The sequence below is a fragment of the Eptesicus fuscus genome, chromosome 19 (genome assembly GCF_027574615.1).
Source record: "Eptesicus fuscus isolate TK198812 chromosome 19, DD_ASM_mEF_20220401, whole genome shotgun sequence".
NCBI lineage: Eukaryota > Metazoa > Chordata > Mammalia > Chiroptera > Vespertilionidae > Eptesicus > Eptesicus fuscus.
Window position 1 is genome coordinate 12,126,506 of NC_072491.1, and position 27,669 is coordinate 12,154,174.

At 33.9% G+C, this 27,669-nt stretch overlaps 1 protein-coding gene across 1 annotated transcript in view; it reads left to right on the plus strand.

Moving 5' to 3' along the window:
- Positions 1-27,669, plus strand: part of VPS13B (vacuolar protein sorting 13 homolog B) — a 593,664-nt gene that overhangs the window by 276,489 nt on the left and 289,506 nt on the right. The window contains exons 25-30 of the mRNA XM_008148507.3: positions 80-280; positions 10,288-10,459; positions 10,970-11,084; positions 12,613-12,679; positions 17,141-17,549; positions 26,865-26,976. Coding sequence (XP_008146729.2) covers positions 80-280; positions 10,288-10,459; positions 10,970-11,084; positions 12,613-12,679; positions 17,141-17,549; positions 26,865-26,976 — 1,076 coding nt within the window. The remainder of the gene's footprint in view (positions 1-79; positions 281-10,287; positions 10,460-10,969; positions 11,085-12,612; positions 12,680-17,140; positions 17,550-26,864; positions 26,977-27,669) is intronic.

Genomic DNA, 27,669 nt, shown 5'->3' on the forward strand with positions numbered 1-27,669 from the left:
TGGACTTGTTTTAATTTTCTCACAGTAAGTCAGTTGCGACTGGAAGCTGAAAGACTGTTTTCCCTTTCCTTTTGCTCAGGTGCAGCTGTTGTATGAGCTAACGGGCATTATGAGTAAAGTGTGGAGTAAGATTCAGAAGAGAGGCAGCCTCAGTTCTTCAGCCTGTCCAGAGCCCACGGCCGGGCCTGTTCCTGGTTCCCCAGTGAGAAGCAGTGTGGGCACAGCTCCTCCAGACACCAGCACATGCAGCCCATCTGCTGACATTGGAACTACTACTGAGGTAAGTGTTTCTGAAAAATTCTGTTACCAAATGAAGGGTGATATATAGCGCAGAGTTCCCTGTCAGGAATGAGAATGGAGATGACCTCACCTCTGTGGAAGCTGGCAGGTTCAGAGGCTCCTGAGGAGATGGTAGCAGTGGCTGTGCATTTACTGTTCCTCTTAGGTCCAAGTATTTTAATCAGTTTCAGTAGGGAGTGAGGTAGTTCAGGAAGTGGGGGTGCTGTGAAATGGTAGAAGCCGAGACACAGTCAAGTTATGCTTTCTCAGAAGAATGGAAACTTAGGAGCTGAGTGAAAAGAGGCTCATGCTCCCCCTTCCTGTACCCTCTCCGCCTCTACCCCTTTTTTGGACCAGGGTGGTATTGTCGTCTTTAGATTGATGGTTTTCAATTCTGTCAGACCCAAGTCCTCTCCTTTCTTCTGATCATCTTAAAAGCCTTTCTTTTCTTTTTAATCCTCACTCGAGGATATGTTTTTGTTGATTTTAGAGAAAGAGGAAGGGAGAGAAAGAGAGTGAGAGGGAAACATCGATCAGTTGTCTCCAGCATGCACACAGACTGGAGACCAGAACCACAATCTAGGCTTGTTCCCTAATTGGGAATTGAACCCACAACCTTTTTAAACCTTTTTGGTGCACAGGACGAGGCTCCAACCAACTGAGCCACTCAGTGGGGCCCCTTATTTTTTATTTTTAACACCCTAACCTCACCCAACATGCCAGCGCTCCTTTGGTAACAAATATTTTATTGTGCCTCCTTCACTATCCTGAAATGAAAGTGAAAAATAACCCATATATACATATAATCTCAAAAACATATAATATTTATATAAAATATACAGAATAAAAGGAAAGTAACTTAAGGTACAATGATATGTATTTTCATATATAAATACTCTGGCGTGACTACATTAGAAGACATAACATAATCAAATACATATAATTACTGTGAATCTGACTTGTACAAATAGACTTGTGTAGGTCTATATTAAATACCATGGTGTTGTTTGTAGCATGATTTTTGAAAATAGTGGCAAACTAGTAGTAAAGTTTCAAACAAAGTTTAGTCTTCCTTTCACTTCAGTAGTTGCCTTTAGAACTCTTAGTGTATAATAAAATCAAGCAGAAATGCAAAAAAATATATTCTTTAGGTCTAAAACAGAATTCAATTTTATGTCCAAATATTATAAACAGGATTTTCAGCTACATGAGTATCTGTGAGAATCTTAAATTCCAGTAGTGACACTCAATCACTGAGTCAACCAAAAACACCCTAATACATTTTCAAAACAACCTCTGGAGGGCTGAACTTTTATCTCTGAGAAATACTGTAATAGATGGAGATAGAAGTTATGTTTTTGTTTTTGTATAAAGGTATAATTTCCTCTGGAAACAAAGCTATTGGCAAAATACAGAATGGGAAAAAGAGTCAAGTAAAGAAATGTTATTCTTTTTTCTTACAAATTTGTAAAGGCGACCAAACTCAGTGAAAAGGGCTTTTTTCTTTAGTTGCTTTGAGGGTTTAAAACGTGTAGTAGATGTGTTTGACCCCTTCACAAGCAACTTCTTTATCCCTGCTCATTCCACATCTTAAGAAACACAAGACCTATGAGGACAAATATGTGATACCTTAATCAATAAAGAAATTTTTAAAAAAAGAAACACAAGAGCTAAGTAATGGGATTACTGCCCCCTCTCCCCCCAGGAAGCATAGGTGCAGAATGTAGAAATGTGCCCTTATGAAGTCAATGGGGCATACCCCTTCTAGGGTAAAAGCAGTTAATTCTTTCTTGGAGATTCCAAATATTGATAGAATACAAAAGATCCTGCAGTAAAGAAAACAATTAAGCTTTATTGAATGATGTATTTTCCAAACTTATTTAACCAGAGACCCTTTTGTCTTTGAACCATTTTTTTTCCTGTCCCTTCTACTCTCATTAGCTCTCTGTATTTCTTTCTAGTCATTTCCTCAATTCCCTTCTTTTATTCCAGTTTACTCAGTTTTTTGTTTTGTTTTGATTTTTTAGCCATTTCTAATCCTTTGGGGAGAGTTACAAACAGGAGCTTGGAGTAAGAGAGGAGAGAGAGGTTGGTGTTTTTCTTCCTTGCCTCCCTCCCACTTTGGTGCCCATTATAGAAAACATCTATGCTATTTCTTCAGTCTTGTGAAGCCTTAGGAGATTATCCCTTTTGCTGAAGAAGCAGCTCTTTTTGGCCCCAGGCCTTTGCAAAGGACTCTTTAACTCGGGCTCTAAGCCTTGTCTTCAGTCCCTGAATGCCAGTGTGCAACCCCTAAACCCTTACCAAACTGACACTTCCATTAGCCACCTCGGGCTCACTTCCCTCTTGTTACCCTCATTACCATGACTTAGTGTTCCCTCTGCATTGCTGATACTTCGAGATTTGCGTTTACTTATTTCAAGGTTGGCTATTGAATTAGTCAGAAAAAGATAGCATTCTTAAATCCAGCAGTTTAAGAGCGTTTAATAAAAAGGTGTGGACTGGGAAGGGAAACCACTGGAGGTAGGTATCTGGATCCACTAACCCTGGGATATTGTTGCTGCCACTAGGCTAAAGCCAGGGAGGGAGAGGTTATCAGAACCGGGAATCAGTACCCTGACTTCTTGCTCCTCCCTCATTTCTGTCTCCTGGCACTGTCCCTCATTAATTGAAACCAACCAGAAAGCAGAGGACAAGAGGACAGATATATATTGTTCATACGGGTTACACTCCCAGGCACAGAGGTTGGAAAATGGTGGAGAATAGGTCTAGGCCAAAGAAAAAACATACAGCACTTTCATGTATTAAAACAAATTCTTACTGTTTTTTATCCAAAATTTCTTTGCTTTTGTAGTGGAAAAGAAAAATGTTCATTTCAAATGAGTTTGCCATATTGCTTGATTTAAAACACCATTGAGTACTAAGAGCTGGTCTTTCTTGGTTTTTCTTTCTCTGCCTTGTACATATTATATTAGGTTCCCAGTACCATTGATTAACTTTTTCTAGTTATTTTTTGTGTGGTAAAATATAAGTACCTAAAATGCACTGTTTTAACCATTTTTATATGTACCATTCAGTGGCATCAAGTATATTCACAGTGTCGTGTGACCATAACCACTATCCATTTCAAGAACTTTTTCATTTCAAACTAAAACTCTGTACTCATTATAATGATGACTCCCCATCCCCATTCTACCATCCCTGTTCCTGGTAACCTCTACTGTACTTTCTGTCACTTTGAATTTGCCTATTCTCGGTACCTTGTATAAGAGGATTCATACAATAGTTCTCTGTTTGTGTCTGGCTTATTTCATTTAGGGTAATGTTTTTAAAGTTCACCCATGTAGTGGCATATGTTCAGGATTCCATTCCTGTCAATGGATTAGTACTGTTTCATTATATATACTATATAATATTTTATTTATCCACTGATCTATTGATGGATATCTGGGTTGTTTCTACCTTTTGGCTATAATGAATAATGCTGCTATGAACATTGGTATACAAGGTTTAATTGACTTTTAGTGATAGAATTTTACCCCGAAGAAATTATATACATATTATATGACTGTGTCTGACAAACCATTACAAAACTAATGTAATACCATATATGCTATTTTAATTTTTCTTTACCTGTTGAAATATGTTGATAACTGAGGCATTTGGAATAACAATTAGGAGGTGGAGGAAAGAAAGTGCATCCAGAATCTTTAAAGATGCTTTATTCAGCCGAAACCGGTTTGGCTCAGTGGATAGAGCGTCGGTCTGCGGACTGGAAGGTCCCAGGTTCGATTCCGGTCAAGGGCATGTACATTGGTTGCGGGCACATCCCCAGTAGGGGGTATGCAGGAGGCAACTGGTCGATGTTTCTCTCTCATCGATGTTTCTAGCTCTCTATCCCTCTCCCTTCCTCTCTGTAAAAAATCAATAAAATATATTTTTTTAAAAAAAAGATGCTTTATTCAATGCTGATTTTCTGACTTCAAAAAAGCACATTTATGTCATTTTAATGTGATTTGCTTAGTACTAGTATGGATGGTCTAGAATTATGGTGACACTTAATATTATCCCCAAATGTGTTCAAGCATATTTCTAAGATTTGGCAGAGAATGTGGGTACCAAAGGGGAAAAAAACAGAAAATTAAAGTAGCGTGTTTAGTTTCTATAGTAACCTTTCCAACAGCAAAATAGAATGTTAGTAATTTTCTCTAAGGTGTATCCACCCCCCCGCCCCCTGCCAAGGGAAAACTAGCTAAATTGTATCTGCTATTTCCCCACTCTTTGTCATAGATTCTCTCCTAAGAACTACCTTCCTCTGACTTTGGTAGATAATTTTGCAGAATTTGACAAAGGAGCAGAGATGTTTCTCTTAATTCATCAATTTACAGTTATATAATTGAAAGGAATTGTTGGAGAGATTATCTCAACCAGCATCCTTATTTTATGTATTAGAAAATTGACACACAGTGAATTGAAGTGTCACTCATAGTTGGGATTGGATCACATTATCTTAGTGTGATTATAAGTTAATGGAATCTGTGGAGGAGAGTTTGGGATCAAACAACTTGAGTTTTATCTCTGCAACTTATGATTACATTGTTTAACCTCTGTGCCACAGCTTCATCATCTATAAAAATGGGGATAATGTTAATATCCATCTCAATGTGTTACTACTAATATTAACTGACAATGGGCAGTTTGTCCATATGCCCTATGAACATGCTATCCCTCTTTGTATATATGTGTTCTTAAATTTCATTAAGGTTTTAGTTTTCTTTATAAAGGTCTTACCCCTTTTGTAATAGATATAGTCTTTCATATTTGATATTTTTATTCAATTGAGATGATTATGTACTTGGTTTTTCTGCTTTATCTTTTCAATATGGCTAATTATACTAATTTATTTTCAAATATTAAGCTGATCTTGCATTTCTGGAATAAATCCAACTTGGTGATGAAACTTTTACCTTTTTATATCTTGCTGGATTGTATTTGCTAGTATTTTATTTAGGATTTTGGTATCTGTGGTCATGTGAGACACTGGTCTTTAACTTTTCTTTCTCATAATATTTTGGTCATTTTGTTATCAAGATTATGCATAAAATGAAATGTGATATATTCCCTCTTATTTTATATTCTGGAAAAGTATGAATTTTGTGTGTAAATTCTCAGAGTCACTATATATTCCTATGATAATCAGCAAGGTAATACTAACTGAAAAGGTTATTTGGTATAACATATATCTCATCTAATTGGAAGGTCTTGGTTTATGTGTTATTTGAATATATACGAAGTTTTAACTTAGAAGATTATTAGAAAAGAGGGACAATGAATGGTAAAGACTGATTGGACATAGAATACTAATATAATTAATATAAAGGGAATACAAGCAAGGATCTTGATCCTGTTACCACCTCCAACATTGATATTTCTATATTCCTAGAAAATGAATTTTATGCTACTTATTGATAAACTAAAACTAATGATAAAATAAAAATTTGAATCCCATTCTAGTGGCACAATATTTATCAAATAAAACTAATACAAGTGCTAAGTAAATATGATCTATTTTTGTTACTATAAATGAATGATTTTATGTCCCAGTTAACTTTTTTGTTATTTTTTTATTGTGGTAAAATATGCATAAAAATTACAATTTTAACCACTTTTAAGTGTACCATTTTATGGCATTAAGTACATTCACATTATTCTGTCACCATCAATCTCCAAAACTTTTTCATCTTTCTCAATTGAAACTGTACCCATTTAACAGTAACTCGCCATCTTAATATTAAGTCTTCCAACCCATGAGCGTGGGACATCTTTCCATCTTTTTGCATGTTCTTTAATTTTTTAGCAATATTTTGTAGTTTTAAACATGCAAATCTTTCACTTCCTTGGTCAAGTTTATTGCTATGTATTTCATTATTTTAATGCTATTTTAAATGGAATCACTTTATTTTTTTTTCTGATTGTTCACTGTTAGTATATAGAAAAATAACTTATTTTTTCAAGTGGCTTTTGTATACTGCAACTTTGCTAAATTTGTTTATTAGTTCTAACAGTTTATTTGCATGTGGAATCTTTGGGGTTTTTTACATAAGGGCATGTCGACATTTCTGTGAACAAAGATAATTTAACTTCTTTTTCAGTTTGGATGCCATTTATTTCTTTTTCTTGCCTAATTGCTCTGACTAGGACTTCCAGTACTACATTGAATAAATATTCCACTTGAGTTTTTAAATAGTAGGCAGTATTTTAAGTTGACCACAATTTTCTCTTTTGATAGTATTTTTGTGCGAAGGAAAACTTCTAGCATTGTTTCAGTCTAATAAATTTTGTCCAAATTGCAAAAGATGAAAAATTGACCTTCTATTGCCTTTTCTATTTCCATATTAGTTGTACTTTTTAGGCTGCTTTTTCCATCTTTTAAAAAAAGTGTTTAGTCAAACATTGTAGGTTAGAAGTAAAATGATTTATACTGAAAAGTTTCCTTTGACTCAGAAGTCAAGGTGTCAAATAAGGGTTATATTATTTCAGTGACATGCTGGATGTGGCATATAAACCTTCACCATGATCTGTCACTAATTGTCTTTGTTTTCCAAGGATAACACTAATTTAAACAACTGGTCTTGGTACAGAATACATTTTACACACACATTGTTTTTTAATATATGGATATTCAATAATTAGGGAATAACTCATTATGATTAAATTAAGTCTGATTTATTATGGTACAGGGAATAGAGATGTATATATTTATTAAGTCAGTACAAATATACTTTTATGTAAATACATAAAACTATGAATATGAGCTTATTTTTTTGCTTGTTTTTATGTTTTTAATTGTTTTAAACATAATTATTTTGTATTTTTATCAGCTATGTTACATGCATTTCTTGAGAGTCTAATCCTACTCTTTGTTGTGTTCCTAACTGTTTCTTATAGTAGATTGTTTCCTTATGTGTTATGTAATCTTATTTTGGGAGTACTTCTTTAATGGGACTTTCTCTATGAAGGTCTTACATAGTGATGATGGCCTGGTCTCCCCCAAAGGGACTTTTATGTATTTTCTTCTCTGAGGGACTCAGGGTCTAGTCTAAGATCACCAGCCTGGGGGACCTTTTCACTGTTAATTTCATAGCCAGAGGTTTCCATTTTTGCTTTCTTGTATGTATGAGTAATGTCTTTGATAGGCCATCTTCATTCACAGCATTGGTATAAGAAATAATTTTAAAGCTTAGAAAAATTTAAAATGGTGTGTGAATGCTAATGTTGATTTACAACATACCCTAAAGTAAGAATTGACAGATTGAGCTCCAAAGTGTGCAAGTTTAGGTTCATGACAAACTTTGACTTGCATTCTTTATTGATTAAGGAATTCAAGTTACTTTTAGCATTCCTGTTCTCAAAAAATGGTTCATCCAGCATAAAGTGGTTCATTTCTTAGTACCTAGTAGTTGTTCAAAATGCATTTATTTTCAGGTAATCTCTCTAGTTATTCAATTATTGGCTTACTTGATTTTAAATTTCAAATAGTTTTATTGTGTAGATATAATCTGAGGTTACCTTACATTTGTTGAGCTTATTTATATCAATTATATATCGGAGCACCACTTTGAAGTTGCAGCTTTGACTTTTTAAATTCCTAATTAATATTTGCATTTTAAAAGTTCATAAAATGTTAAAACATTTACTACTTATAGTTCTTTCTTGGTGAGTTGGGTCAAAACTATTATTTTTAAATTGTTTTAACTGTAAAGAATTTACTATAAATCTAGTTTTAAAAAGCACACTCTTAACAATTGTTTGTATTAAGTAGAAGTATTTGTTTATATGATTCTTGGATGATTTATACTTTAAACTATGAGTAATTCTTTTCATGTTGACATGTTGATAGGGAGCACCATACTTTTCAGTGAATATAGCTCTAGCTTCCTGAATATCCATCTGGGTGGTGTAGAGGGGGAAATATGAGTGAGAGGCTTAAGTACTGAGCTTAAAAAACAGTTAATCATTTTTCCCACCCTTGCATTGAAATAATGGGAGCAAAGGTAGTGGAAACCACAGCAGGCCACTTGTTACTGTTGACTTAAGTACAAACAGTGGTGGAAGTGTTTAGCCCTTCGGGACGTTTCGTGATTGAACAAGAACTCTGGAGTTATTTTGATAAGGGGGAATAGCAATGTGGCCAAAACTATGATCATCCCTGAGGTCTGAAACAGGCCAAGGATGAAGGGCTGAAGTGTTTGCTCTTCCAGATGAACAAAGATAAATTCAGCTAGGAAAATAAACTCAGTATTTTGGTCAATTTGCAACAAAATGGTGAAAGAATTAAACTGTATATTTTGGAACTTGGCATAGAGGTGTGGGAAAATAGTTCAGCATCTCCAATTCTGGCTCGATTTTACTATAGAATTGGAAATAGAGCAGAAAATTAATGCATAAACATATTTAACAATACCGCACCAAATGTTGTAAATCCAAAATGAAAATTGAAACTCCGTGAGGAAGGAAAGCAAAACTTTTCCTCAGGAGTGCTTACTTATTAAATTTGCAGCCAGAGTTTTCTTAGCATTCATAGTGAATATGCCTAACTGTGAAAAATCACTCTCATTGATATGAAATGGCTGTTTTTCTCTGCAGTTTCCGGGCTTGTGATTATGATATTCTTCTGTTTGAGGGAGAATTAATTTATGAATGCTTCTGATCTAAGAACCTATCTGTAAAGAAAGGCATACTGACTATAATATGTTGTCTTTTATTAAATTTTACTTTGTAAAATGCATCCTTTTCTGGGATTAGTTTATGCTTTTCATTGGATGCTGTGTTATTTTAGACAGCTAACCAAAAACCCGAATTTTTCTATAGCTTCTCAAATTCTAGGACTTTCAATTATAGCAGATAAAGGACCACCTCTTTTGGAGAAGCATTTATATGAAAACATCACTAAACAGTAAGCTGGTTGCTTTGCTTCATGTAATTGGATGAAGAAATGATGATACTATCTTCAGGATTAAGTGTATAATTTTTTGTTGCTGTAAATCACAGGACACTATTGCTTTACTGTGCTCGGTGCTTAACTATTCCAACAATAAACACGTACCTATTGTTTTGTGAAAGTCTTCCCCATTTGGTCTCCTTATGGGGATTCAATGAAATTGAATTTTGTTCTGATTAGACGATGCTGTAAATCTGACGTCAAGGTAAATGTCGTCAAGGTAATGAAAGTTGAGTTTTTAGGTCTGTTTTGTTTGAGGTTTTTCTTATCATTGCTGTTTCTAAGAGCCAACCTAATGGTTTGAGTAAGAGATTAGTCTGAGAAACTATCCTTAGAAAACAGTATACTGATCATGTTGTCTTCTATCAAATTTTAGGGGATGTTTTGTTCTAACTGTTGGCTGTTGCTAAATTACTCCTTGGCATAGATGGAGTTCGAATTTAAAAGTTAGGAATATATAGCACATGAAAATATGCTAAAATTAGAAAGATGACAAAATGAGAAAGACAAGAAGGGTGTAGGATACCAAATTCTTAAAAATATGAGTGTACAATTTCTAAGTATCAGTCAAGCTTGATGGTGATAATCATACCTACTATTTGTGCATTGTTTATTATAGGTAATCACTTTATATTCATGTTCTTATTTAATCTTAACAACTCTAAGAAGTAAATATTATTATAATAACCATTTTTTCAGAAGAGGACTCAATCTGAAAGATTAAATCACATGGCTAGTATCTGAAGTTCTTAATACATCATGCTGCCAACTAGACTAACTTTAAATACTTTACTAATGTTCAAATATTTATACACATATTTTAAACAAATAGTATAATAACATGCTTCAGTATATTGATTAGTATATGTTTATATTATTAATTTATATTATTAGCATTATGTATTAGCATAACCATTTATATGATTAGCATTAGCATATGGAAAAGTTATAGGTAATAATTAAAGATTTTCTAAGTTAAATAGTGTTGTTGTCTTTTGTCAACCCAGGGAGATTCTGTACAAGCAGGTGATGATTCACCATTCTCCGATTCTGTTACCTTGGAACAAACTACAAGTAACATTGGTGGATCCAGTGGACGTGTTAGTCTATGGATGCAGTGGGTACTGCCCAAAATTACGATAAAACTCTTTGCTCCAGATCCTGAAAATAAAGGCACAGGTACAGGATTCCTTTTCTTCTGTACTGTAAAGATAAAATATTAAACACTATTTTTAGAAAAAAAATCATAATAGACTTCATTTGTCATTGCCATTTAAATTAAATAAATATCATCAGATCTAATTCACGTGATTTCTATTAGCAATACTAACATTGAATATTATACCTAAATTTTGTCTTGTTTGTATTAAAATTCATCCTAAAAGCCACAAGTAATTTCTTCTTGGTCATATTGATGTATTAGGTCATTGTCACTAAAAGTATTGCAAAGATCAATGACTGATAATCAGATATGACACATAAAACACTAACTAGGAACACTAACTCCCCTATTTTGAAATAGGTATCCTATCTTAATTGTGAGGCCTATATTGATAAAAATTTTATTTATTATTGCAGAATCTTGTGTAGTTAATGAATAGAAAGTCTCAGTCCCTTTGTAGATATCAAGAATATACATGCCATTGATCGTGGATCAATATTGAAATTAATGTTCACTTCTTATTGCAGAGCTTTGTATGGTCAGTGAACTAGAAGACCTCAGTGCCTCCATAGATGTCCAGGATGTATATACCAAAGTGAAATGTAAAGTAGAAAGTTTCAATATTGATCACTACAGAAGCAGGTAAGTAAAGAGTCATGATTATGGGAAAGGCTATATTTTCTTTGAACAAAGTATAATAAGAATTTTTACATTTATATTGGTTAGTTATTTTTTAGAAATACTATAATTATTCTCAAAGAGGTTTCTTAACAGATAAATTGGTTAATTTTACTTGGTATTCATTCATATGTGGAATATAATAAAGTTTTGTTTCATAAAAAGGCAAATTTGTTTATAAATATCCACATTGCCATATTAAATGACATAAGCTGCTTTTATTAATCATCTCTGACATTTGATACGTGGGTCGTTTATTTGCTAAGATGCTTGGGACGCAGGTGATGGCTTTGGTTTTTGCTATATCCTTGCCAACCACTCCCTATAACAGTATAATGTAGATTAAATGAAGCAACATCTTATGTCCCTTTGCACTCTGGAGACTATTCATATTTTCCTTCCCTAATAAATTTCTGTGAAAAGTATGATTATAAGCAAACATAATTTGTTTATAATGATAAATAATTGTAGTAAAAAGTGAAATTTTAGGTATTTTCACAAAGCTTATATAGCAATTTTGTCATTTTTTTTCCAAATAAAAATCCAAATCACATCATATTTTGAATTTCATTGTATTTTGTTATATCAGCAGCCTTATTTATTTTTTCTCAATTCATTATATTCATTCAAAAATTATTTATTGAGTACCTGCAGAAGCACATATAATTGTATACCTTTATTGATGTATTATATTCCCTAAAAACGTCTTTTTTATTCAACAGGTTTCTAATTCTACATTAAAACATTTGAATTTTTATCCTTTATTACATATATAATATTGCTCATGTCACTAATTATCCAACTGCCACAGGTGAAAAATTGGGTCATAATTGTGAAGTTCAAAATATTTTGCTGTATATATTTTAAGCCCTGTTATTATAGTATTATCTCGCCAAGCATATAATTGTTATTGTATTAATAGTGAATCTTTAATTGATTTTTGATTTAGCTCTTTTGTTCCTTTTAAACGGTATATCTCTATATCAAAAGAATTCTTGCAAGTGATACATGAATAATATAGCTGAAATAATTTCTTTATGATGTAAATATTATAATCTTTGTTCTATATCATCTATGACTTTACTGTGAAATTTAGGATAGTTTTAAGTATTTAGATAATTTATTCATTTTGTTTAATCAGAATATTTATTGAATGCATATTATGTGTCACACTCTACTAGACAGTGGATATATCGTGATTAACAAAAATAGTCATGAATCATGCCCTTGTGGGCCTCATAGTCTCATGGGTAAGATAGAAATAAATACTTAACCAAATAAATATATAATTTATCATTAAGACAGATGTTTCTGTGCAGAACTACCAGGGTGTGGTGCTAAGTAAATTGTTCTATTGATTGCATTGTCAGATCCACATTTTAGTTCCTTGTAGTGTTGTTTACATCATTACTATTTGAAATAGTTATATATGCTCACTTTTCAAATTCAGAATAATTGAAGAGAACAGATAAGGTGAACTTATGTTTTCCAGGCCAGGGGAAGGTTGGCAGTCAGGACATTTTGAAGGAGTATTTCTACAGTGCAAAGAAAAACCTGTGGTGAGACTCATTTAGTAACTATGAATTTTTGAAAATATAAACTGTTTATCTTTGTTCTTTCATGCAGTAGGACAAATGGTTACAAGAATTAGAGCTCGGAATAATTTTTTTTAAAAAATATATTTTATTGATTTTTTACAGAGAGGAAGAGAGAGGGATAGAGAGTTAGAAACATCGATGAGAGAGAAACATCGATCAGCTGCCTCTTGCACACCCCGTACTGGGGATGTGCCCACAACCAAGGTACATGCCCTTGACCGGAATCGAACCTGGGACCCTTGAGTCCGCAGGCCGACGCTCTATCCACTGAGCCAAACCGGTTTCGGCCGGAATAATTTTTGACCTTCCAAAATTACATTGTAAAATAAAACTATTTTTTTTAGCTGCTTCTGTTTTGTAACCATTTTTCCTGAATAACAAGTAAATTTTTCCAAAGGTCAAAGGTAAGATTGCTTTGATTAATATATTTTATCATTAATGTGTTATTATATTGACTTTTTAGAAGTTTTTTAGTTCATAAGTGAGCCATGTGGATTCTTTTATCATCAACTAAAAGGAGTCATTTTACACTAAAAATACATCATTTTTGTTTATTTCCATTAACAATGCTTTTGCAGAAGATGGTCCAGACACAAGTCATACCTAGCAGTGGCTCAAATCTAAACCTGTAAAACTTGAGCAGAATTAAAAGTATCAAGGTGTTTTGCTTATGGCTTTTATTGCTTTTTGTCTTTTCACCTTCTTTGCTCCTGTCCATCACCTCAAGTCTTGGGAAAGAGTGTTGGTCTCTGGGGCAATGTGGAGGTGTCTTCCTTTCCTGTACCGACAAGCTGAACAGACGCACCTTGTTGGTTCGACCCATCAGCAAGCAGGACCCTTTCAGTAATTGCTCTGGCTTCTTTCCTTCTGTAAGAAATCATTTTTAAATTATGCTACAGAACTCCCATTAACAGGAACCCAGAGAAGGGATTGAACTATTCATAGAGTCAACTCTTGATTTTCCTTTCCCTCCATACCATCTTACTTTGTAAATGAGCTATCATTAATTTTTAAATCATAGACTGGTTTTCCACTGTAATCTAATTTGTTTCTGGGTTACTTGCTTATGCTATGTATTCCCCTGGTTTTGTGAATACAAACTAATTTTACAATCACCATAAAAAGTTAAAATCGGATGTTAAATATGTTTTTTAAATTATGCATGTGTTTAGTGATCAAGAGTTGACCATACTGCTTTTGTCATTCCTTTTATGATTTCTACTCAGTTTGCTTCTCCCACCTTTTATTATGCCATTTCCTTTCCACAAATAATTCAAAGCACCTTATGTGGTACCCTCTTGAATCTGGGAAAGGCTGTTGTATGTCCTTCGTTGACTGGATAGAAAATGAACACTAGACTATACAACATTGGCTTTTAGAAGTTTGGAACCTGGTTTTTCTTAATAGTACAGTGCATCTGAATATATTACTAAACTAATAATTTTAAGTGACTTTTTAAAAATCTTCACCCGAGGATATGTTATTGATGTTTAGAGAGGGGAAAGGAGTGAAAGAAACATTGATATGAGAACAACATTATTCAGGGTATCGAACCTGCAACCTGGGTACGTGCCCTGACTGGGAATGGAATCCACAACCGTTTTGGTGTACAGGATGACGCTCCAACCAGCTGAGCCACCTAGCCAGGGATAAGTGGCATTTTTAAGTCAGTAAAAATACATGTATTTTAAATCATTAAGAGCAGATTATCACAATGGTAATAGTTATTATCTTAAGAATTTATTAAATTATTGCAAACATTAGATATTTTCTTAGCATGTGTAAACTACTTATCTACTTCTTTCCCCCTTTTTTTGTAAATCAAAAGAAGTTTAAAGCACATATCTTTAGAATTTTAAAACTTAGCCAAGTATTTTAAATAATTTTGTTCCTAGATTTAATCTTTAATATTTATTGGCATGGCAAATGCTTGTTTCTGTTTTGAGTTTTGAATTTTTTTCTAGCCTAGACTGGAAAAAATAGGTCTCTTAATGTGGCATTGGTTAGAGAAAGTTCTGTTTGGATTTATTTTCTTATCTTTGAAGATTCATTAGTGTCCATGGAAAACATTCTTAATAATTTTAATGTATATTCATGAAAAAATATTATTATTAATGTCCTTTAAAATTTTTCTTTATCAACTGCACTATTTTTATTTTATTAATATTTCCTAATTATTAGTGTTACCTAAATTTTAATCTTAAATCATATAAAATACTGATTATTATGCTATGAAAAGTAATTATATATTAACTCCAGCTAGTATTCGCTCATTCTTTCTTTCCCCCCCCTTATCTTTTTTAAAAAATATTTTTATTTTTATTTTTATATTTTTATTGATTTCAGAGCGTAAGGGAGAGGGAGAGAGAGAGAGATATAAACGTCAATGATGAGAGAGAATCATTGATCATCTGCCTCCTGGACATCCCCTACTGGGGATCGAGCCCACAACCCAGGCAAATGCCCTTGACCGGAATCCAACCTGCGACCCTTCAGTCCACAGGGTGGACGATCTATCCACTGAGCCAAGCCGGCTAGGGCATCCCCCCTCTTATCTTAATTGAGTTATGGATTCAGTAGTTTAACAAACAAGCTATCTCTTATGGGAGTTTACCTTTTAAGAGTACCTATATTCAATATCCTAAAAATATTTTTTAAATCAAAACATTTAGACATTAGAAATACCTATTACATTAACTCCAGGATTCAAATATTGCCAATAATGAAGACTTGAGTGGGTTATTTAGATCAGTTGTTGATTCTACCTCCCCTCCAACGTCCTGTTTGGACACCCGAGACAGACAAGTGTTGCTGGCCTCTTCTACCAGGGCCACACCTCAGCCACCCTCCTCTGTCTACTGCTGCCAGATGTTCAGCAGTACGGTGATAAGAGTGGTAGGACTTTTTCCTACTTTACCAGGTTTCCTTTTGTTTTGAGTATAGAAAGCAAATGGAAAGAGAAATCAGAAGAGGGGCAATGAGAAAGTTAGGAACAGTAAAAATATGTTCTGAGGTCAGGACAGTTATATGAAAAATTATTATATTGCACACCCATTTAATGTCTACTTCCAAGTTTTCTTAGTGTTCATGAAATTAACTTTAAAAAAGTAACATATAGTACAAAGGTAAATTTTATCTCCCCTTTCTTCATTGTAAAGTCCTGATTAAAAACAAAATCAACAGTGATCACTGAATTGCATACTTTTTCCCTCTGTTGCCTGTCATTGGGTGATAGGCAATACACAAGAGGAAGAAAGTGGAAGCAAAATAGGTTCACTAGCGATGGGGTAACATGGGTGCAGACACAGTGCTGCATTGCTACTTCTCATGTTTTTCCTGTTTGGGAGGATATATGTCCTTTTTCTTCTTCCTAGTTCACCTTCTCTCTTAACATTACTCTTTGGAATCTAATAACAAAAAAGCTATTAAGTCTTGGGTAGAGGGGTCAGGAATGTGAAGTATAATAACTCTAATTTTATATTGAGTGACTTTCAAAATAGGATTTTATGTTCAGGGAAACTAGTGGAGAATAGTTTTTTTTTCATATTTTACAAAGTATGCATTTTACTTTACTCTTAAGTATGTTGTTTTATTATAATTTGTTTATAATATGCAATTTGAATATGATCTTTAATTGGGAAAATTTTGTCATAAATATTAAAGTTACAATTACATAATTTTTCACTCTCAATCAAATGTTGTTTGTGTATTAATGCAGTATAGAACTCAAAGAATAAGAATTGTAGAAGCGTTGATAGGTTTTGTAAATTATATGATAGCCATTTGAAATAGGCAAGTTTGAAGGGCAAATGTTTTGTTTTTGTGTCATGTTATCATTTCCAGTAAACATGCATTAAATGGTTAGTTTAGTTATCAAAGCATGGTATCAATGAGGCTCTTTTTATGGGCTCAGTCTTCATATAAATAAGCCAAATTATCAATGAGAAAAAAAGGTTCTTATAAATGTAAGTCAAGTGAAGTCAATTATCTTTTCTACTCAGGTTGTTGATCACAAATGGAAATAACATGATTATTTCAATTTCACCCGCATAAACAACTCCTCTGTGGCCCATATTGTGACAGCATATGTATTCTCTTAATGATAAATTATCAAGAATGAAAAGATAAAATCTAGAGATCTTTTTCAAATTCTGAATGTTACAAAAATGTACAAGCCACAGAAACATACACAAAGAATTTAATTACCTCTCTCAACACCTACAACTAGAGCTCAGGATTCCTTTCAGTTCAGTCATACCAGTGGTCCCATCTTTTGCCCCATCTGCAGAATTGTTCTGTAATGTGTTCATTAAGAGGTATAGATATGATAAAAGGTTATATTACCAACTGAGAGGATTTTCTGCTCTCAAATAGATTCTTTTTTAATGAAATGTATATTGTGATTTCTTTTTTCTGGAACAGACAACTACAAAACTTCTAGATGGCTCTCATCAGCAGCATGGATTTCTTTCTTTGACATACACAAAAGCTGTAACAAAAAATGTCCGCCACAAATTAATATCAAGAAATGAACGAAGAAGTTTTCATAAGTTATCTGAAGGTTTAACGGATGGTTCCCCTCATTTTCTTCATGAAATTCTTCTCTCATCACAAGCGTTTGATATTGTCCTTTGTTTTCCTTTACTTAATGCCATTGCAAGTATATTTCAAGCAAAATTACCAAGGACCCAAAAAGAGAAAAGAAAATCTCCTGGTCAGCCCATGAGGACCCATACAGTGACTTCACGCAATTTACCTTTGATTTACATCAACACGAGCGTAATCAGAATTTTTGTTCCAAAAACAGAAGAAATGCAGCCACGCATTGAAGGTATTGTCTTCTGAAATTCTTTTAATCTTATTTAAATAACTTTCTTCTAGAGACCTTAGTCTTACTCCTTTCTTTTTTAAAAAAGATGGCACCGGGTTATAATTTGTAGTTTGGTGTGCTTTAGAAATAGTAAATATGTTACAGTCATTCTGCAACTGTATCTTTAGGAGATATATCAGAATATTGGGTATGTTTTTTATTCTTAGTTACTGTAGTAAGAAATAATAGAAAATTTTTTTTGAGGGCTTTTGCAAGTAAAGCTTAGACTTTCTGTCATTTGTTATAGTAAACTCAAATGTTTATATAATTAGTTAATTAGTTAAAAATAGCCAACACACCAAGACTCTTGTGGCTTCTTCCAGGCACCTTGGTGCCCTCTGAAATTGTTCTAGGTTTTACAATGAAGTGAATTGATAATCCCACTGCCTCCATCCTCAGAGTGACTTTTAAATTTAAATTTTCCCCATGATATAAAAGAATGAATAACTTAAAGAATTTTCAGTGAAATTATAACACAGTGGTTAATGGTATGAACTTTGGAGTTACACAGACCTGAGTTCAAATGAACTGAAATTTCGAGCGAGTTAACTAAATCCCTATATTTAACATGGTGATAGTAGTACCTAATAGTCCTTATTGATAGCTTACTTCGAAAAGATGACTACATGAGACTGTTCATGGTGCCGTTCCATAGTGTGCTCTCAATAAAGGAAGTCTTATCAGAAGAAGGTGCTTCCCTTTCTTTGAAAGTAGAATTTCTGGAAGTCCCACATTTCACTACTGCTTATACCTCATTGGCCAAAACTTGGTCACATGACTATACCCTCTGTAAGAGAGGGTGAGAAACAATCTTTCCTAGGTGGTAGTGTGCCCATCTAATAAGGTAGGGTTCTGTGAATTTGAGAGAGAAGAGAGAATGAATATTTGAGGGATAATTTATGCACAAGAAACAGCAAAACTCTCTTTCTTTTTCTCTTAGTTATTAGGAGGAAGACCGTGAATGGTCAGTGATGTTATGTAACAAAAGAAAAGCACCTGGTTCCAGTCTCCTCCTTCTCAGTCTATTCTGTCTCTTGTTCTGTCTCTCATTCATAGGTGATTTTAATTAGGGAAGGTATTCTGCCTAAAATTCTCAATAATTAAAGTGTATTAAAAGTAATGGTTTTTTTTAACATTTCTGTAAATAAAAGAGAATATTTATAGAGGTTTTTTTTTAGTTCTTAATTACCAAGATGTCTATCTAGAGATAAATTCAGTGTGTTCTTAATAAAAATCAGTTTCTATTTTTTAATTCTAATTTTTTACTAGTGACCATCATAAAATTGATTACTTTGAGATATGAAATTATTATTGTCTGCATATGCATATTCTTTATATCCTAACTGCACTATTCAGTTTTTTTTTTTATCTGTTCAGATAATTTGTAGAAACACCTGAGCTAGTCTTTTTCTTTTTAAAAGATTTTTCTTTTTATTGACTTTTAGGTAGAGAAGAAAGGATAGGGAGGGAGTGGGGGAAAGAAGGAGGGAGGGAGGGGAAGAGAGAGAGAGAGAGAGAGAGAGAGAGAATAGAGAGAGAGATATCAATGGGAGAAGAAACATTGATTGGCTGCTTCCTGCATGCCCCCTGCCAAGGATAGAGCCCACAACCCTGGCATGTGCCCTGACTGGGGATCGAACCTGCAACTTTCAGATGCTTGGGAATACACCCAACCAACTGAGCCACACTACACTGGTCAGGGCTAAAGAATTAGTCTTTATTGAACAGCAAGTGACATGAAAGACAAACCACTAACCAGAAAAGAGGCTGCATATTTATTGCAGAGGCAATGACCTTTATACTTTTTCCTTATTGTTATTCTTATTATATGAATACCTAATGATTACTTAGATAATCCTATGTAATAAAAGCCTTATATGCTAAGTGTCCGATGGTTTGATCAGTTGTTATGACACAGACTGACCACCAGGGGGCAGACGCTCCAACCGGTAGGTTAGTTTTGCTACTGGGGTCCGGCCCATCAGGACTGGGCGAGATGGGCCAGACACATCCTGGAGCCCTCCCGCAGTCCCTCCCCAGCCTGATGGTGCACTGGTGGGGGTCCTTCGGCCTGGCCTGCACCCTCTCACAATCCGGGACCCCTAGAGGGATGTCAGAGAGCTGGTTTCGGCCCGATCTCCACAGGCCAGGCCGAGGGACCCCACTGGTGCACAAATCTGTGCACCGGGCTTCTAGTATAATTTATATTAAAGTTGCATAGGTAAAAAAAGAAATTTACATTTTTACACAATATAGTTTCCTGAGAACCAGCTTGAGAGCCATAATAACATTTTCTTGTAACCATAAAGAGGAACAGATATGAAAGGTGACTGAGATTTTCAAACCATTTTTGATTTTCCAACTGAGAATAAGGGAAAATGCTAAGGAAATAGAAGTAGTTTGGCTTTGTTATTACAGAAAATGTATCATTATTTTGGGAAAAGAGTCTGGAGTAGATACATTACATTTTAAAAACAGCATATTGCATAATCCCTTCACCCCTCTCAGCCAGACCCCCACCCCCTCACCTCTGACAGTTTAAGCAAAGAAAAAAAAAGAAAGACTCATGGACACAGCAGTGTGATGATTGCTGGGGGTGGGGGGACGGAGTGTAGGTGAAGTAAAAGGAGGTAAAGGGGAAATAAATGGTGATGAGAGGTGAATTGTATAGCTGAAACCTGCATAATTTTATTAAGCAATGTCACCCCAGTAACTTCAATAAAAATAAAGTTAAAAATACCTTATTGCAGTATCTATATCTTATTTCCATTAAAATATAATTATAGATATTTTGTATCTAGATAAAAATAATAATAAGTCTCATGATATCTCATTAAAAATCTAAAATTTTTTTTAACAATTAAGGATATTGTTTTCCACAAATATTTCTCTGGCTGGTATACAAGCATTCATTTTTCTAACTAGAGTGAATTCCTGTAATTTTCATTAACAATAAGATATGTTAGTAAGCTTTTGTGATTTCCTGAAAATTCCTTGTAATATAACTTTATGTTCTCCATTTCATGATTTTCTAATTGTTTTTATTTGAATGTAAATGCCATTGAAACATCAGGAAAAAATTGATATTGGAGGTGAGAGGTTCGGATGAGGTGGAGAAAAATACAGGGAGAATGCTCTATGAAAAAATAGGGAATGTTCATGCAGACATATCAGGAAGTAAAGCAACATATCTGGCTTTTGTGGTAACATAGAAGTGTTCAGGAATTACAGATGGCCCTCAAATATACTATTAAATAGTAATCACCTAACTAAGCCTAAGATGAGTCCTTTTTCCTGTAATATCCCCTATACTGATTTAATTTAAGGTTTTACATCTTAATTCCACACCATAAAATATCAATATTGGTCACAAATACAAACAAAAAGAAGATAAACAAATGCATGTGCTTCATCTCATTTATTGTTTTGAAATTGGGCCTAGACTATAAAGCAATATCAGTATATTGCTTTTTCTAGAGGAGTTAGTCTGGCTAAGACTTTTATTTTCTTTTTCATGGAATTTTTAAAAAAACTGAATTTATTGGGGTGATATTGGTTAATAAAATGATATAGGTTTCAGGTGTACAATTTTATAATACATCATCTATATATTGTATTGTGTGTTTACCACCCCAGTCAACTCTCCTTGACTTGGCTAAGACTTGTAAATATGTGTCCAACAGTGTTTATACTGATAAATAGTCCTGAATTAGATGTAGCTGTTTCTCAATCTAAGCATTTGAGCTGCACTTAAAATTTGCTCATTTTTCTTAAAATATTTTATCTATTTGATATATTGAATACTTCTGAATCCCTTTGGTATTTGTTAGTAGAGGGTACATTTTCATAGTGAATTGCTCCTTGCTTCTTATGGCTGAATGATATTCTGTTATATGATACTAGAGGCCTGGTGCACGAATTCATGCACCAGTGGGGGTCCCTCGGCCTGGCCTGTGGGATCGGGCCAAAACCAGCTCTCCAACATCCCCTGAGGAGTCCTGGATTGCAAGAGGGTGCAGGCCAGGCCAAGGGACCCCACCAGTGCATAATCAGGGCCAGGGAGGGACCGTGGGAGGGCTCCAGGGAATATCCGGCCCGTCTCGTTCAGTCCCAATCGGCCAGACCCCAACAGCAAGCTAACTTACCGGTCAAAGCATCTCCCCCTGGTGGTCAGTGCATGTCATAGCAAGTGGTTGAGCGGCAGAACAGCCTTAGCATATTAGCATATTACACTTTGATTGGTTGAATGGACGACCAGGCACTTAGCATATTAGGCTTTTATTATATAGAATACCACATTTTGTTTATCCATTCACCTGTCAGACACTTGGGCTGCTTTCACCTTTGGGTTAGCTCCTGTGGTGAAAACTGGCATTCAGTGGAATGTTTAAGCCCATTTTCAGTTCTTTTGGATATATACCTATGGGTGGAATTGCTGGATCATACTAATTCTATGTTTAGGATTCTGTGTTTTTGAGGAACCACCGATCTGTTTGGAAGCCATTTTGACTGGGGTAGGATTTGTGATATTTGCTGAACTAAGTTAATGTTCAGGCATAGTTCAGTCAACAAGAAGAGCAATTGGGCTCCTGTGTGCTGAACCCCTCTGCAAGGAGCAAAGGTCAGAAGTTCATTGGTTAACCTGGCTTTAGTTTTCTGTCACTGAGCAGTAGTTCATTGAAACAGGTTCTGTGCTTCATTGATTTATGTACATGTCAGAAGGAATAAGAGTCTGGCTGTTTGAGAGAAGGGAGAAAAAAAATAAAAGCTTTATTTCCTTTTTGTGTGTATGCATTTTTTTGTTGTTGTTTTGGCTTATTGTGTTATAGCCATTAACTAATACTATATGTCACATAGTTTTGTTGTTGTTGTAAATTTCCCATTTGCCTGCTATAACTAGGAAAATCCCCAATTGATTGTAATTGCAAAAGTATTTCCAGACTTTTACTATCATATTTTTAAAGCTCTCCCCTACTTTTTTTTTTTTTTTTTAGTGCTGGTTTTGGTGGGATTTTTAAGGTATAATTCTAAAATTAAAATGCATAAATAGCTTCTAAGTAGATACCTTGACTATCAACATATCGGAGGAAGTCATTATATAGCCATCTTCAGAAAATACGGTCTGCCACATTGTCTGTGGACTTTTGGTAAATTTTATTCTTTTGCTTATGTGAATACTTTTTGCAATAAACACCTTTTTAGTGGTATTTTTTATGACTTGGGTGAGTATATCTATAGAATAAAATCCTAGGAAAATGGTTGCTAGATCAAAGGGAATGTGCCTTTAAAATATAAAGGGATGTAAAATTGCCCTCCTAACTGGCTGTACCAGTTTATACTGTTTTCTCAATCTCATCCTAGCAAAGGTTTCTCAAACGTTTTGGTCTTTTGTCAGTCAAAGAGTACACTCCTTTTTCAGGAGTTGCTCATTTTTTCCTTAACAATTATAAGAGCTCTTTGTGTTAAGTCTTTTTTCTGGTCTACATTTTATTGCATACATCTTTCATTATTGTTTTGTTTTTTGCCTTCTGCCTATATGTGTGTGTATGTGTCTGTCTATACTTATGTGTATATCTATATTTACTATATCTACATGCGTATATCTTACTTATACTTATATTTATAATTAAATATCTATCTGAGATGTTATGAATTGCCAGAATATGTGCCTATCCATAAAATACAAATATAAACATGCATGCCTAAAATTCAAAGGTTTTGGCGTATTATATTATGTTAGATTTCTGACACTTAATTTTTCATCATTGCTACTGTTAATTCAAATTATTACACTTCACTCATGAAAAATTTTTATTGCAGTAAAATGCATATAATAAAATTTACCATTTAAACCATTTTAAAGTGTAGATAAATTTTTAAATGTTTATTTTATATGGAACGTTAAATGTAAAAGATAGAATGTGACTAAGTGAGGAAAACATGATTGAAGTAGCATATTCATTAGAGATAAATGTGATTACTTAAATGACTACAATAAGACTGAAGAGTCAAGAGCATAGTATTTATTTACTCCATAAAGGTTTTAAAAAGTTTTCTTGAATAATATTTTCATCAGGCTAATTAAACTAAAAGTATATGTGTAAATTATGTCTTAATAGCATAGCTAAATGGTGCTATAGCATACTTCTCAGCAGAAACTATATTAAAAATATATCTCTAAGCATGTTTTGATTGATAAACTAAAAACAACTATATTTCTCATTAATATACCTAGAAGTCATTAGGTTACACATTTATTGAACCTTCTTTCTGTCTTCAACTGCAAATACGGCAAAAACTGATAAAAGCTTTTGTTGGTAACTTTATGTAGGATTGACATTACAGTTTTGGCTTTATAGTAGTATAACATTGCACAGTGATAAGTTCAAATACTCTTGAGACTTAAGATGTTTTATTATACTGATTTTATGTTGAGAATCTTAAAGGAAAGTTGGTCTCCAAACTACTTTCTTTTCATGGTGGATTTAAGAAAACTTAGTTATAAGCAACAATCTTACTGTTACCTGACAATTGCATGAAAAGTCTTCTCTTTTCTTATGCTTTTGGTTATTTACATACAAGCTCATAGTTTTAGAGTTGTTCACAGCCTTTTCATTTTCAATACACACTCTCTTACTCTAAGAACAGATAACATCTTTTAGACTTAACATTTCATATTCCACTGAATATAAAAGTTTTTAAAGTTCATGTGTAAAATTCAGTTAATAATGATAAGAAATATATTTAACATTCTAATCTTTTATTTAAAGTAATAATATTGAAAGTCTGGGTTTCAACTGGAATATTGTTTGCATTGTGTGCAGTTATTATCAAGATCTGAATCTACAGGTGTTTGACTTCCAGCTTTAAGTTATTTATTTCAGAAGAGAGGACTGTTTTTTAGATCTAGTATGTCTTCTAGAGTGAATAGTTCCTCATGAGGCTCAATTTTTGAAATACAGTTAAAGCAATAAAGGAAGGCATTCATTTTCATGTTGAAAATGCTTCTAGAGGGAACATTTCCTCATATGGTCCAACTATTAAATGCAGGTGAAGTAAACCCAAAAAGGGAAGTTTGTTTTTTTCCAACTATAAAGTAACTGAAGAAATGACTCAGGGCACTTTCTTGTATAAAAACATATTTTTGTTATTTTTTTCTTACATCTCAAAGCTACATTTTGATTAGCTAATTACTTTCTATAATAAAATTGAATAGTTTGGTTTAGTTTGTGAATGATCTGTATTAAGTGCTTTTTTATTATAACCTCATAGTCAGTATAATCTAGTGAGAACACTTTTGGCACTAGCAGAAACAGAGTCCTGTTCTTGGATCTGGCTTTGTATGTAACACCAAGTACGTCATTTTCCTTCCATATGTACCTCATTTACTGCAGTGTTTCTCGTACACTTCAGACCTTCACGTGGTGGGCAGTATCTGTAGCCTGGAGAACAGTTAGCAAGTACACTAATTGCACTTTTGTGGCCTGCTCTATTCTCCAGGCTTACTATTTATTGATTTAATTGATGCCTGCTGCTTAATCAGAGGTTTTACCCACATGGAACTATTTGATAAGTTTGGCGTAAAATGCAAGATTTGTGAAATGTAAACAATGTTCATAATATAAGGACCTATAATCAAGACAGACCTCTAGTCATTTGAAAATAGTGCAGCTGCATGAGAAGTAGTTTTCTGTTTGATCTTTCCTCTGTGGACATTTAAAAGTACTGTCTTTATTGTGGTATACACATGCTAATATTTATTATGATAGCTCATCTCTTTTTCCCCATTTTTCTGTCCTTCCCCCACTTCCATGTTGCCACTCCCTTTATGTACATCTTAATCTGTTTCCTTTTCCCTCATTGAATATCTTTCTTCTTATTTTTTCTGATTTTCTTAATTCTGATTTTCTTTTTTAGGCTAATCTAAGTCAGACCATACTGAGTGTACTGCTGAAGCAGCTGGAAATAATCTCTTGGCTTTTGCATTCTTTGGGCAACACAGTTTGGGAAATATGGATTGTATGCCTTTGCTGGCATGTTCTGCTCAGGATATTCCTGAGGTCTTGCAGCCAGTTCTTTTCTGTTGCATTTGTGGCAGATGATAATTTCTTGAGAGAAATTATGAGTTTTAGTATATGTTTTCTTCAAAACCCAGGAAGTTGTATATTGTTAACAATTTTTAAACATTTTAAAACAAATTTTAAACATCTACTACGGTAGAATAATCTGTTGAGAAGAGGGAGTAAAAATTAATATAGATTAATAGGATAAAGAACTTCGATCCATACCAAACAGTCCTTAGAAAAGACATTGAATTAGCTGGTGATATTTAGAAAAATGGTTGAACTTTATAGGATGAAAACATATGGTAAAATATTGTTTTAGAAGGAGAGCATCAGAATTGATTTATCCTTTTACCTTTTATAGATTTCTGAGATTTCTTACCTTTGCTTTAGTTTCCACTAGGAGGTAGAACTTTTACACAGGTGTGAAAATTCCTATTTGTCATTCAATTTCACAGTAGAAATTTAAAAATTTTAAGGTGTCTAGAATAATAAGTTGAAATGGTTGATTTCTTTCTTCAGCATTGCAGCCACTATATTTCTTTGGGATTTTCTGACATTTTACAGCTCATCTTTTGGTATACCTTGTGTGTGTGTAGTTACTATTAATCATGTAAATTTAAATGCGTCGAGCATTTGTTACGGACTGTGTTGTATCTTTCAATATGTTTGTAGACAATAACACAGTGTTAAAAAGCCCAGGGCTGAACATCACTTGGGAGTAGTAAGATGCAGATTTAGTTTAAGATTATGAAATTTAGGTAAACATACTGCTTCAGTACTGCGTGTATATGTTTAATATCATATGTCTTAATGTTGGGGTGGATTTGTTTTTTTTCCCTGTCATTATTGTGTATAACAGAAAACTACTTAATGGGATATAAAAGAAATAGTTACGAAACATCAAATACTTTTAAACCTAATTTTTTTCTGCCCTCATTTGTTGGTCTTATTTTAATGTTTCTACACCTTTACTCGGAGATTCCTCCCTGCTAGAGATACATGGGTAGGGCCACATCTGTCACAGGGTTTCAACTTCAAACACGCTCTGTTGCTTTTCTAAGAGAATGCATTCCATTCATGCAGCACCCATGAAGGCTCTTTCCAAGTTTGTCATTAAAAACAAACAAATTGTTTTCACCAAAAAATAAAAAGATTCGCCCTTATGCACAGATCCATTGTATGCCCCATAAATCTATTTCTTTTGTTACAGTTAATCAGGCAGCAAAAGAAGACACCATGGTTTTGAAGATTGGCTCGGTTGCTATGGCTCCCCAGGCTGACAATCCCCTCGGCAGATCTGTCCTCAGGAAAGACATTTACCAGTAAGTTTATTTTCTTATGTTCAGTCTTGCAGCATTTTCATCCTGTGAAGAAGTACACTGATCAATAAAACTTGCTTGGTGTGGCCTGTAGAAATACTTTTCATTTGGGATCTTTTGATATTTAAAACCAGGTTTTTCTGATTTTCTTCAGTTGTGGGTTTTTAAATTCATTCAGACAAATCAAGTATTTCTGTGAAGTGTTGATGAATAACAGAATGTAAGTACCAAGTCACTATAAAACTGAAGAAGCGCAGTTTGGAAAATTCAAGCAGACTTTAAACTTGACCAAATTTCTGATCATATAAGAAAATGAGGTCTCCTCTAGAACAAACTCAGTTGTAGTCATATTGTATAAAATTGAAGAAGCATTTTTTAATTTAAATATAAGCAATTATTTGAAATGTAGGACTGTGGATATCATATGGATCAAAGCTGTAAAAAAGCAGTTCTAAAGAGAAATTTCACAGTAAACACTTTCTGTGAAAAGGCTATGCTCTGGATTTTGTCGCCGAGTATTTGCAAACCACACCAAGCATATATGGACAACTAAACTGGTGAACATATGTAATCAACATGATAAAAATAATATATCATTCGGACTGAGGTTGGCACTGCTGCCAGACATAAAAGTGCAGTTGCAAATAAACCAAGCAAGACAAGTCACAGAAATGCAGATGAACAAGTGTCTTAGTC